This window comes from Eucyclogobius newberryi, unplaced genomic scaffold (assembly GCF_026437365.1).
Source record: "Eucyclogobius newberryi isolate DKJ021-1_F unplaced genomic scaffold, fEucNew1.0.hap1 SCAF_2, whole genome shotgun sequence".
NCBI classification, from domain to species: domain Eukaryota; kingdom Metazoa; phylum Chordata; class Actinopteri; order Gobiiformes; family Gobiidae; genus Eucyclogobius; species Eucyclogobius newberryi.
Genome location: NW_027315834.1, coordinates 22,852,851 through 22,865,388, shown reverse-complemented (window position 1 = coordinate 22,865,388; position 12,538 = coordinate 22,852,851). Strand labels below are relative to the sequence as shown.

The 12,538-nt window shown below is 36.7% G+C and overlaps 1 protein-coding gene across 2 annotated transcripts in view; it reads left to right on the top strand.

The window, feature by feature from the left end:
• fibcd1b (fibrinogen C domain containing 1b) overlaps positions 1-12,538 on the top strand; it is a 143,195-nt gene that overhangs the window by 52,204 nt on the left and 78,453 nt on the right. For both annotated transcript variants that reach the window (XM_072454577.1, XM_072454576.1), the window contains 2 exons: positions 4,843-5,002; positions 9,668-9,804. In XM_072454577.1, coding sequence (XP_072310678.1) covers positions 4,843-5,002; positions 9,668-9,804 — 297 coding nt within the window. The remainder of the gene's footprint in view (positions 1-4,842; positions 5,003-9,667; positions 9,805-12,538) is intronic.

Genomic DNA, 12,538 nt, shown 5'->3' with positions numbered 1-12,538 from the left:
ACCAATCTTGAAAAATGGGTCAAAATCCAAATATAATGACATGTTTGTTGAACTGAAAATCTTTTTTGCAACATACAGTCTTAAGATGTTATACATGTAAATCATACAAACAAGCCATTTGAGTATACAAAAAAGCTATATAAGTCATAATAAGTATTATTATTTTAAGGCTCGAGCCAAAAGGACGACAATTGTCCCGGCAAGGGACTAATTGTACCTGGGGCCCGGGAATATATCTGTGAGTGATAGCAAAAATAAAACAATTAAAGTGAAGAGCCTGTGAAATTTAGGTATCTGTACTTTACTATGCAGTGGATACTTTACTACATCTTAGAACATATATCTGTACTTTCTATTTCACTACATTTCGCAACGGACTGAAAAGTAACACATATTTTCTGTATGGTTTAATGCTTTAACACATTCACTTGACATTCTGCTTAACAGTCTTGGCTTTGAGCCAATGGAAATATGTATACAACCTTTTTGTTCCATCAGTTTTTTGTCATTATTTTTCTCTAGTTCACAAGAGAAAATTAACAGCTTATGAATAGGGGTATCAGAGAGTGCATCCTAGCGCTTTACTGGGGCATTAATAATGTATTTATGGTGTACTATAAGTCTGCATCATATGGCAGAATGTGTGAAAGGTCCATGATAAATCTCATATTTCAGTGGTGAAGCGTTACAGGCCCTGACCTAACATTCATACAAAGCCATATGGAATGTGTCAAGTGAAGTATTTATTTCTACCCAAAATAAGCACAGCACTGTATATAGAACATTATTTCACAAGCTATTCTTTAAGACTGAAGGGACACTATTGAAGGATATACGTGCCATCCTGCATTCTGCAAACAATCACTGAATTATTGAAATTGAACAGAGTTTGTTTTTGTCAAAAGGTTGATCTTAATTTCCTCATGCACAGTAAATAATCACCTTCCCTAACAAAGGTCTCTCCCTCCTCCTCCAGAACAATGACAATACACCCTTTTAAAGGCAGTGACATAAATGGACACGTACGCACATCATCACAATAAAAATCAGCTCCAAAAGAGATAGAACAACCATCACGAATGCAAAGATTCGAGCTCTCTCATTCCGAGGTGACTTGACCCTCGATGCCATGTCCTGACGCATGACATCAGGAATCATATATGTATTATTATATCATATATTATCATATCATCTGCACACAATATCAGCAACAGGACCATTAAGAAGTCATGGTCATAAGTGTGAGCCTAGAAAGGTTTTCTTAAAATGGTAGTTCAATAAACAGCTTTAGAGAAAGCAATAGAAGAGAAGTTATGGTCATTGTAACTATATTGAAACATATTGAATGGGGACAGTGCACATTAAAATAAATTAATAGTTTTTAAGTGAAATTCTAAGTTTTTCCTAACCTTAATGTGCATATGTATTGTATACAATGTGTGTGTTGTTTGATGCTGGAAACGACCTGGCACATTTACAGAAATGTTCAAATAAAGTAAGAATTAAATAAATAGATTCAAATTGATGAATGTATAAGTTCAAAAAATTTAATTGTTGAGAACCTCATCACCATTTTAAGGCCACATTCTTAAATATTTTGTTGTTGTTGTAAAATGGCCCCAAATTGGCTTTAAGAGCCCAAAAGACATATATAGCCCCAAAAAACAACTTATTCTTTCACATTTGAAGCCCCACCTCTCTCCATATTGGTAATTCATTGCTCATTTTGCATGTTAAAATTATCTTTAAGATCAAAATGGAGAGATTTTTTTTATATTTCTTTAGGATTGTGTTATATAACTGAAAATCTACATTTGTACGCAGAAATAAAGCACTAAACCTCTGAGCAGAATACAGATATTTTTATTCACCTTATTGCGAAAGCCTGAGCGTCGCCATTCCACGTAATCCTTCTTCTGGTTGTATTAGTTAACATAGGACTGCCGACCTTGAGAGAAAATAAGTTCTACACAGACTAAAAAGTGTTTTTTGGCCCGCCCAGGGAATCGGTGCATTGTTGACTCTTTGGTCACATGAAAATTGGATATTTTTAAATCTACTTTATTGCATGTTTTTGCAGCAAGACTTTTCCCTTGTTCTCCATTCAAACCAACAGAGTTTCTGCAGGACCTGAAGTGTGATTACAACGGAAGTGTCGATACGTGGGGAAAAAGAGGAAAAAGTGAGCGGGGCGGAATAAAATGAAAGTTTGCCATTTCAAGAACATCCATGTTTGAGTCAGCCAACCTTGTGTTTCAACCTTGGTGTGAATTTTGAATAGCCAGCGTATTTTAAAAGCGTTCATTATGTTGTGTGTAGGGCTCTTGGAGGGTCAAGATGTTCAGACATAAAGTGGTGAGTTTTACAAGGTTGCTACAGTATTCATTGTCTGAAAAACAGAATGGAAGAATGTTTTGCAGAGGAGGGAGACTTGAGTCACATGACTTGAGTTGAAATTTTAATTACTTGAGTCTTACTTGACTAAGACCTGGCTTGACTTAGGACTTGCCCTTTGTGACATGAGCCTAATGATTTGAAATGACTTGAATTTTATGGGCTGATAATATTTCTTAAGAACTCTAATGCGTGTACATGCATTTGTGTTTGTATGAGCCATGTGCTCTTATACTTTATACTATACAGTGATCGCTTATTGAAAATGCTGAAATTAAGATACATATTTGCGTTGTCCTGGTTATTTTTAGCTCAATGAAAAAGACGTTAGTTACCATCAAAGTGTTTACCTCGGACAAGCGTTGCGTATTTCTGACGTGATCTCAGCAAACGAGCAAATGCTACTGTCCTCTGAAGTTACAAAGAACATGAGCCCAAATGTCTTGAAACAAATTTGTGAAGCCTGTGAAGTTTAGGGGCCGCGTTAGACCAAGCAAGCTCTGGGGGAACTAACAGAGGGACCACATGGAAATTATATTTTTTATGTTGTATACAGACTTCTGTCATTTAATTTTGATCAACAGTAACATGGTTCTAGCACATTCATACTGTCTTATTCTTGTTTCTAACCTGACTCTTTGAAGCATTTAAGTCTGTGTAACAGTTAACTGTGCAACATTTTAATACAAGGCCATCGATATAAAATGCACTAAAACAGAAAAGCAGTTTTTGGACCAAATCCCCCCAGTTACATTAATATTTATTAAATTAATTAAATACAGACAAATGATAAGTTTAGCTACTCAAATTGATTATGTAAATTGCATTATTTACAGATGTACTAAATTGGAAATATTCTATTGATGTCAGTATCAAAACATAAATACCTGCTTCTACAGTGTAAGTGGATTCACTAAGATAAGATTTATTTTCATTTGCTTTTATGAGTCGAATATTCTGTGTGGCACTGAACATAAAGATTTTAGGACGACTTACTTGACCCTCGTGACCGGGTGACTTGGTCTACTTGTGACTAGGACATTAAGACTTGAGACTTATACATAGATTACTTATTTCCTCCTCTGCTATCTTGTTTCATACTGAATCAAAATCTGCTTCCCTTGTTGCCCATTAAGGCAACTGGTATTGGAATTGTGGGCAGTACAAAAAAAAACTGAATTGAATTGAATGATTCAATAGGAATTTGAATGTGCTGTATTGGAATGAATTGGAGAAAATTACTTTGTGCAGTTTATAGATTTTCCTCGTCCAACTACTATATCACTGTATACTTTTGGGGTTATTTACCTTTTTTTTTACCTTGATGCATTATCCAGTATGTAGTTGGTCCCCTTCTGTGGTATGGTACTTTTGACTGTTTTGTGGCAATAAGAAACATATTTGATTGAAATCAAATGAATCCAAAGCTACATTAGGACTTTTCTCACCCCATGTAACTTGCCAAAAGACATATACTTTGCCCTGTCAACACAATTACTTGAATTCATATGAGCAAAAATAAAACCAAAAAAGTTTAGCCATTTCCAATGCTGGCACAGCTTTTATGTAGTTTTGTGATGTGCGATCACATCAAGTATGTGTTAGCCAACATATAAATGCTTCTGAGGGTTTGGTGTTTGGCCCTGGTGTCCATGTAACATGATTGTAGTGCAGCCTGCAGTGCCTCTGGGGCGCGCTGCATACGTATTGAGGCCAGGGAGAGGCCACTAGAGGGTCTGTCTAATGCAGTTTTAACACCTGAATATACCTTACCTCTAAGACCTCCTATATATGACTTTGAGCACTGGAGGTCCTTGGTAGCCTCTGAAGAAAGGAAAGGGAAGAAACTTGGAAATGTTATGTTTGCTCGTTATGTTTTTGTTATTACTCTGTCCTGTCCAGCAGCAGTCTTAACATGCTAGCTAGGGAAAAATGTGAGAATGACCTTTCTGTAATGAACAGCATATGCAGGGCTGCAGGTAAGACAGCGACCATCAGAGAGGTTACTGTGCTCTGCTTGTCCTAGCACACACATTCATCACCAGCCTTCCCACAGGGTACGCTGGCTTTAGACCATTCACCACGGCATATTATGGGATGGGATGCCATGTGGTGCCTTTGCTACTCAGAGCACACTTGGCATGTGTTCATTTCACAAGACACATTTAGGACTACAGTGTGCCAGTGAGTCATATATTTTAGTAATTATTTTCCAATTATATGTGCAATGTGATAAAGCAATAATATATATATATATATATATATATATATATTTTTTTTTTTACTATGTACCACAAGCTAAAAGGATGTATGTATGTATGTATGTATTACTTTTTAATGTAATGCTTTATATGTGTACTTAATGAAAATAACATAGACATGTGTGTAGTCTTGTTTTCCCCCTAAAACAAAGATTTTGACACACAGCTTTAATTTGCTTTGTTGCAGCTACTTTCAGACAGTCAAGTGAACATGGTCAAAGTGGTGAACTCAGTAAGTGATGCTCTGAATGCCATGCAGAAGGAGAATGTGGGATTGAAGGCCAGAGTCAAGGCCGATCTGCAGAGGGCTCCGATCAGAGGAGCGCGCTTCAAGGGCTGCGCCAATGGTAAGACCTACACATCCCTGTGTCCAGAGCGAACATGTGTGTGTGGTGTACATGGTCCTGATATGCATGCACACGGTCATACATCTAGCACAAATGTATGCTTGCAGCCGCACTCATTGATATCAGTATTCACAGAGATCCGCCTCATGCAGCTCACCCAGTAGCCTTGGAGCAGATGTGAATGTTTTTTACAGTACATGAGAAATGACTTGCACATTCAGTGGGCTCTGTAGCTGAACGTCAGTCCCAGGCCTGAGGCATCATCCCATTGGAAGGCTTTTAAAGCAGGCGCACTCGGCTGATGGCATTCCCCTGTCAAATTGTACTTGCATAGGTAGCCAAGATCGCAGAGTCAAGGCCACTCGTGTACAGTACAATCTCACCGTAACAAAGATGAAGGCTCCAGCACATGCCTTATGCATGTACAAGAAGTTTGATGAACCTGCTTGCATTCATGCCGTTCCCCTGAGGATACATTTATAGGCTATGCACTTTTCCTGTGCCGAATTAGAGATTTTACTCATGACAGTCGGTGGAACTCATATTAATATTGTAAGTGCTGGGATGTTTTGGAATATACATGACATATTGAATTTTATGGGGATTTATGAGCCATAATATCATACCATTTATTTTTTTTATTTGCAATTCTATTGGATTTATGTTATTGCTGTGGTAACAGTGGCACTTAAATGTCAATGTTACCTTTTTTATAGGTAGTGCAAACGTTTCTCACCACTTTTGTGTTGCCTAATAAAATCCTGTTTTAGAAATAAATACATTTTCTTGTAAACGAACACTATTCTACTAACAACATACAGGGCTCTTCTCTGCCTTGATACTACCCTAAGCCCACCACAAGCATTCAGTTTGTCATTAGTGCTAATGTGAGCCCCCTGCTCGAGGTCCAGGGGCCTGTACTACAAAGCTGGCTGAACTTATCCTGGATAAATTTACCAGTTTGACTAACCGAGATATGAGCACCTCATACTACGAAACAGGTTCACAACTAACTCAAGAAGTGTACTTCAAATATATTAGGAAATATCAATCATAATCCTAAAGTAAACTCATGAAAATGAACAATGTCTGAATGACCTATGATACAGCGCAGCTATCCTCCATGAGCTTTATTACAGACACGTGAAGCATTGATAATCACTTTACAAGCCATGATTGCTTCATGTTTATGATATAAAATGACAATCTCACTATTTAAACCAGGGGTGTCCAAAGTTTTTTCACCAAGGGCCGCATTTTGACACTTATACGGAGCAAAGAGCCACAAACAACCCGACAATGTCAAATTTGTCAAATGACAAAGTTAATCATTCAAAATTTAGCATGTTGCTTTATTTTTATGAGCCTCCACATCTTTAATAAGACTTAGAACAGTAATATTAGGTTGGTATAATGTCAAAATGCTTGAATTTAATGGCTTGTTACTCATACTACACTATACATATATTAAACTCAATTAAGCTTATCATAACTCAAGCTTATCATAACTCATGTCTATCCTACCTTTTGGACTTATTTTTTGTTATTTTTCATCAATTACTCAAAGGTTACCGTCATGTCTTTGAATGTTATTTTTCTTTTAAGAATCATTGTTCTAAAATTGTAGATCTATTCAGTGTACTGTTAGTAGCTTTTTAAAAATCCCCAAAATACTGGATTTATAGCTAATATATTTGCCTATGAAATTTCTGGAAATTGAATAATGCTCAAAAGACACTAAAACATGTTGTAATATTTAATACATAATAGTGTATTTGTACTCTCCTGGGCAATTTCAGCTTTCTGTTATTTTATTAAATAAAAGAAAACATGCATGATGCTTTATGACGTTTGCTCCCAATTAGCCCAGAACACATGACATTAGCATTAAGATTTAAATAATACATAGTTGATTCATTTATTATGTAGTGATGCTTGAATGCAAAGATGCTGTAATTGCTTTATTCTGACCCAGTTTAAAGTGGTAATATCCTAATGCTTCATAAATGCCAGAGGTAATTCTGTGCCACAAACTTCAGCACCACAGACAGTGTTCCATTTTGTACCACGGACAGCGTTCCATTTTGTACCATTATGCCAGTACAAATGACACTTTAATTGAACATACTTGTTACAGACGAGTAGCAGAAAGATAAGCTCACAGTGTCATGGTCACGCTGCATTCTGTCAATTCTATACATTTCCTTATTGTACTAAAGCCACAACACGCCTTATTCAGCATGTGTGTATTCTTTCCTAAGCTTTAATGAAGAAGCTTCCATTCACTTTGTTCTGGATTCATTTCAGTATCTAAGCAATAACAATTACAATACACTCCCATAAGTATGTACAGGTATTAGATTTTCAATGTTTGTTTCCAAAGTTGACAGCAGTGAATCGGCAGAGAAACTGCAGCATCAGTTTGAGCTGGATGAAACCCCTGTGGGAGTCCAACTTTCACGTCAGAAACTCGCACAGAACTTATCATCTCAACAAAACAGGCTTTAACAAAACAAATGTTGTCATGCTGTCCAGATCTTTTCAAAGTCATGTACAACTGTAAAACATGTTTTGTTTGAAATAGACTAATGACATTAACATTGAAAGCCAAGGGAAAATAAAAAGGCCAACATATTTCAAATAATCTTTGGTTTGGTATCCAGTCACAGGAAACTACCAGAAATAGTTTGGATCCATGTTGGGAGTATAAAAGGGAAGTAAAGAACAAAGCAGAGAAGCAGAATGACCATGACCTCACGGATGGAGCCAATCAATATCTGCCTCTGGTATGAATACATGTGGTACTGAGCTATGTATTATGGGGAAAAGGCTGTCTATGGAATTAAGGCAAAAAAACATGTACTTTCTTATAGTTTTAATTTTGTGAGCATACCATGACAACAAAACCAGTGCAGTCACGATAGAAATGACAACAGCACACTTGCTGTAAAAAATGTTTGGGATGTTTTGACACATTCGCAGGATGTATGCCCAATTTGTTTGGTATGTCCACTGCCTGTAAATACACAATCTAACTCTTGACTGTCACAAACTTATAATGTCCACCTACTGTTCCTATATATATATATATATATATATATATATATATATATATATGAAAGAAATAATAAAAAAAAAACTTTAAATATAAAAGTCAGTGCATGATTAAGATGACACGCTGATGAACAGAGGTGGAAACTAAAAAACTTTATACCAGCAGGGTCCAAATTATTTTATGGCCTACCAGGTATTTATATTCAGGGCTTTGACTCGCAGAAGCCTGGCATACATAATCTATGATGTGTCCTCCTCGCAGAAGCTCCTTTGCGGCTTCCTGGGAATAGATTTAGACTCCCTTGTGGTTCCTCATTCACAGACAAGGGCACTAGTGTTCGTCAGCCTGTCTACACCCGCTGCATGGACTCCGCTGCATCCTTCTCTTGTCACTTGTGTCTCTTAAACAACCATCTAAGAGTGATTCAGTTCAACTAGCTGCAGTTTTATGAGTAAAGATCATTCATTATTATCATTGGAATCATTTTTTTTTTTTAAAATAAACTATTCTTAAGAGTATTTCAAATATTCTCAATATTAAATGTTATATATTTGTTTCAGAATTATAGCAACAGCAGAAACTTTTTCACTTATATCATTTGATCACACATTTTTTCTATTGTATTCTTGTAATCTTTATCTCTTGATTTATTTCTTTTTCTTTGCCCCTTTGTCAGCACACCACCCAGTCCTTGTATTATGTCTTTGTTCTTGTTCACTCTGTGCTGCACTTATTCTCTTTTGTCCTGTGTCATCCATCACCCCTCCCTTTTCCAATCCGTCTCATCATCTGCTCTTTTTCTTCGAAAGCCTTTCTATTCCTCCTAATTGCTTCTCCTTCTTCTTCTTTGCTGCCCTTTTTCTACTTTAACCTGATCAGTACTCTGTATGCTCTACATGGACTACACACGTACATTATCACCCCTTCTAATGCTAGGTTTCACTTTTGCTGCTGGGGAACAGCAATCAATGTTTGTCTTCATTTATGAGAAAGGTTATGATTATACATTGAAAAATCTAGTCAAATATGGCCTTTACAGTATAGAACATGTTTTAATAATAATAATAAAATGAATTAAAATATTATTGATTTAACCCATAGTTTGAATAACAGAATATGCACATTCATATTTATCATGGCTTGATTCCAATATTTCACCAAACTTTGAGAACAAGCTCTGAAAAGTGAATGGAGGATTCTACAAACTATTTGTTTACCTAACAGTATCGCAACGACGCAATCGTCTTCAGACTGTCAAGTGACGTTGCTGTGACGAGTCAGCTAATTTACACCGCAATACAGAAATGTGCCCATTTGATTATAAACCTGTGCGAGGGGGCCTTTTTACTCTCCCACACCTGGGATACCGTTCTGAAGAATTTAGACTGTAGATGGCGCTGTTGTCCTGCCTCTAAGTAGACATCTGTAAATAATTTTAAAATTAAGACACATCTTGATTTCAAAACATTGTCCAAATGACTACCTTTGCAACTTTCTATTATGGTCAAGCTTTTTGATTGATCCTTAGCTCATCTTGCCAATATTAGCCACCCCCCCCCCACGGCAGGAGATAATTTATTCACTGTTTGCTGGATTTTGCCTGTCCCTAGGCTCGCGTCCCCGTGACTGTGGTGACCTGTACGCCAGCGGTCAGAGAGAGGACGGCATCTACTCTGTGTTCCCCCTGCACCATCCCACTGGTTTCCAGGTCTACTGCGACATGACCACTGACGGAGGGGGCTGGACGGTGAGTCACTGCACATACACACACAAGGACATAGTACATGGTGCTTGCAATTATATATATATATATATATATATATATATATATATATATATATATATATATATATATATATATATATATATATATACTGGAAATACACATCATTCTCTTCAATGAGTGCTTTTCTTGAGTGTTCTTGAGCACTGTGCATTTATACATATTCTGTTGGAGAAGTGCAAACACACACACAGAGCGCTGTCCTCCTACATCACATTGACCCATCTCGTATAAAGCCAAGAGTAAGTGTTCAAAGCAGAACTCAAACTAAAGATACTTTTACTTCAGGGTTAAAACTGGGATCTATTGAGCCAAAACCTCTTGAATCACCAAAGCAAATAAAAACATTTCATCTGTGTAACAATTTTACATGACAGCTTTTACTGAATCAAATTAAGTTAATTATCAACATTGTTAATATGCAAACAGCTCTAAACACATCTATATTGTTGCTGAAATGAATTGAATATGAATACACGTTTTAGTTTCACAGTGCAGTACCCCAGTTTTCAAAGATATACAATATATATATAATATATATACAATAGATACAATAGATATACAATGACAATGTCAGTCATATTAATGTGATGATTCACTTCAATATATAAATAGAATATACTTTACTAGACCTGGGTGGGGGCTTGAAACCTTATTTTAAAATGCTTACACCTTCATTTTAACAGCAGTTAAATAATTACACGTAATTAGGTTATTATTGTTGCAACCCTTTTAAACTCAGATGCACTCAGTTGGACCTTTTACTACCCACTGATCATATCATATTGTATTTGAGTGAATTTTTGATGCACTTTCAGGCACACTACAAATGAAATAAAATACAAATGGAATGTTCTTATATTTATCCAGTGTGCACAAAGATCACCTTCAACTTAAAAAAATAGTAACTCAAAAGAGTAACAAGACAAGCACAGTTTTAAGTGCATGAAAGTGCTTCATTATTCTGTGTTGGTGTTTTTTGATCCTTTGTGGAAGCACACATGTTTTCTTCTCATGTGGAGGTGTGAACAGGTCGAAGGCTGAAAAGAATCATAAAAACAAATACACAATATTCAGTTGAATTTTTGATAGGGGAAATGTTTTTGGATATCATATTTTGTGTGCAAATTGATAATATTCCAACTTTGATTTAGTCTGTATAAATAAATGTGTCACTTGTCATTAAATTTTTACAAATTTTGTAAAACTGTTTTAATTACAGATTTGTAAATATTACATTACATGTTTTTGTAAGATAATTAAATGTATTCTATAAAGGAGTTGGGGCAGAGCTGTTTTGTGTGCATGTTTTTTTCTTGATCAAACATCTGTCACATGCCTCTGTAATGTAAACAGTGTTGTTTAAGTACAGCCGGCAGACTGGAAGCAGTGTCTGTGGGGGAATGAGGGACAGCGAGGTGAACAAACATCGACATGCCGCTGTTTGAAGTTATATTTGGAAATGTGCTAAAATGAGTATTTTACCGTGTGCACACATCTCATTGTTACTGCTGTTTAGGTCTCTTTGTTGTGCAGCTATAGTCGTGGTCCTCAGGGAAAGCAAAGAAGCTCTTAATACAGAGCTGAGGCTCTTGTGTTGTAACACATGAACAAGCTTCATATTTATACAGGCATCCATCAAAGCCACAGATTTTACAGGTTGTGACATCTCGCAGCTGATTTTGATATTGTTTGGTTCCAAAGAAAAAGAGGCTGCAGGAACTTTGGGTCAAATTATTACAGTGACTCACTACGCTTGTAGTGAGTCTGTTTTACTTTTTCCAAAGTGTAAAACTCTTCCAGAGGTGTGAAAAAAGAAAGAAAGAAAGAACAATCTTAAAACTTGTAAAACGCCACATCAGTCTATCAGGACACATAATGGAGCAATATACAAAAGCATTTGGGGTCGCCTGAGTTTATGGCACTTTTATTCACCTGTATAGTTTTGTGAAGTAAAAGAACATATTTAGTTCAGCCAATAATCAACCACCAGAACCAATCTATCTTAAACAGAGCACAAAGCTTACACTGACTATTTTGTATTTGTATTTTGTACACTTTACAATAAACAGTACCTAGTGCATGGAAATAGCAGATAATGTATGTATATTGTACATTTAGGTCATTTTTACATCAACCTGTCAAGGGACTGCAGGTGGAAATTAGCAACTTTGCTATAACCTGGACCTGGTACAAGTCAAGTCAAGTTTATTTGTAGAGCACAATTCGTACACAAGGCAATTCAAAGTGAAATCACATAAACATGACAGAACTCAAAACGATTTAAGACATAAAAGAGAAGTAATTTCTGTCATGTGCTCAGCTAAACAAAACAGTTTTAGCTTAGATTGGAACATTGTCAGAGTAGAAACCTGTCTCACATCGTCAGGAAGACTGTTCCAGATTCCCCATGTTTAGTCCTGACTCTGGCACCTGCAGGAGGCCGGTCCCTGAGGTCCTCAGAGTCTGAGATGGTTCATATGGCACTAACATATCCAAGATGTACTTTGGTGCTAGGCCATGGAGAGACTTGTACACAAGCAGAGCTGCTTTAAAGTCTATTCTCTGAGCCACAGGAGCCAGTGCAGAGACCTGAGCACAGGACTAATGTGATGGTACTTCCTGGTTCTAGTCAGGACCCGAGCAGCAGCGTTCTGGATGTACTGCAGCTGTTTTACAGCTCGTTTGGAGAGGCCAG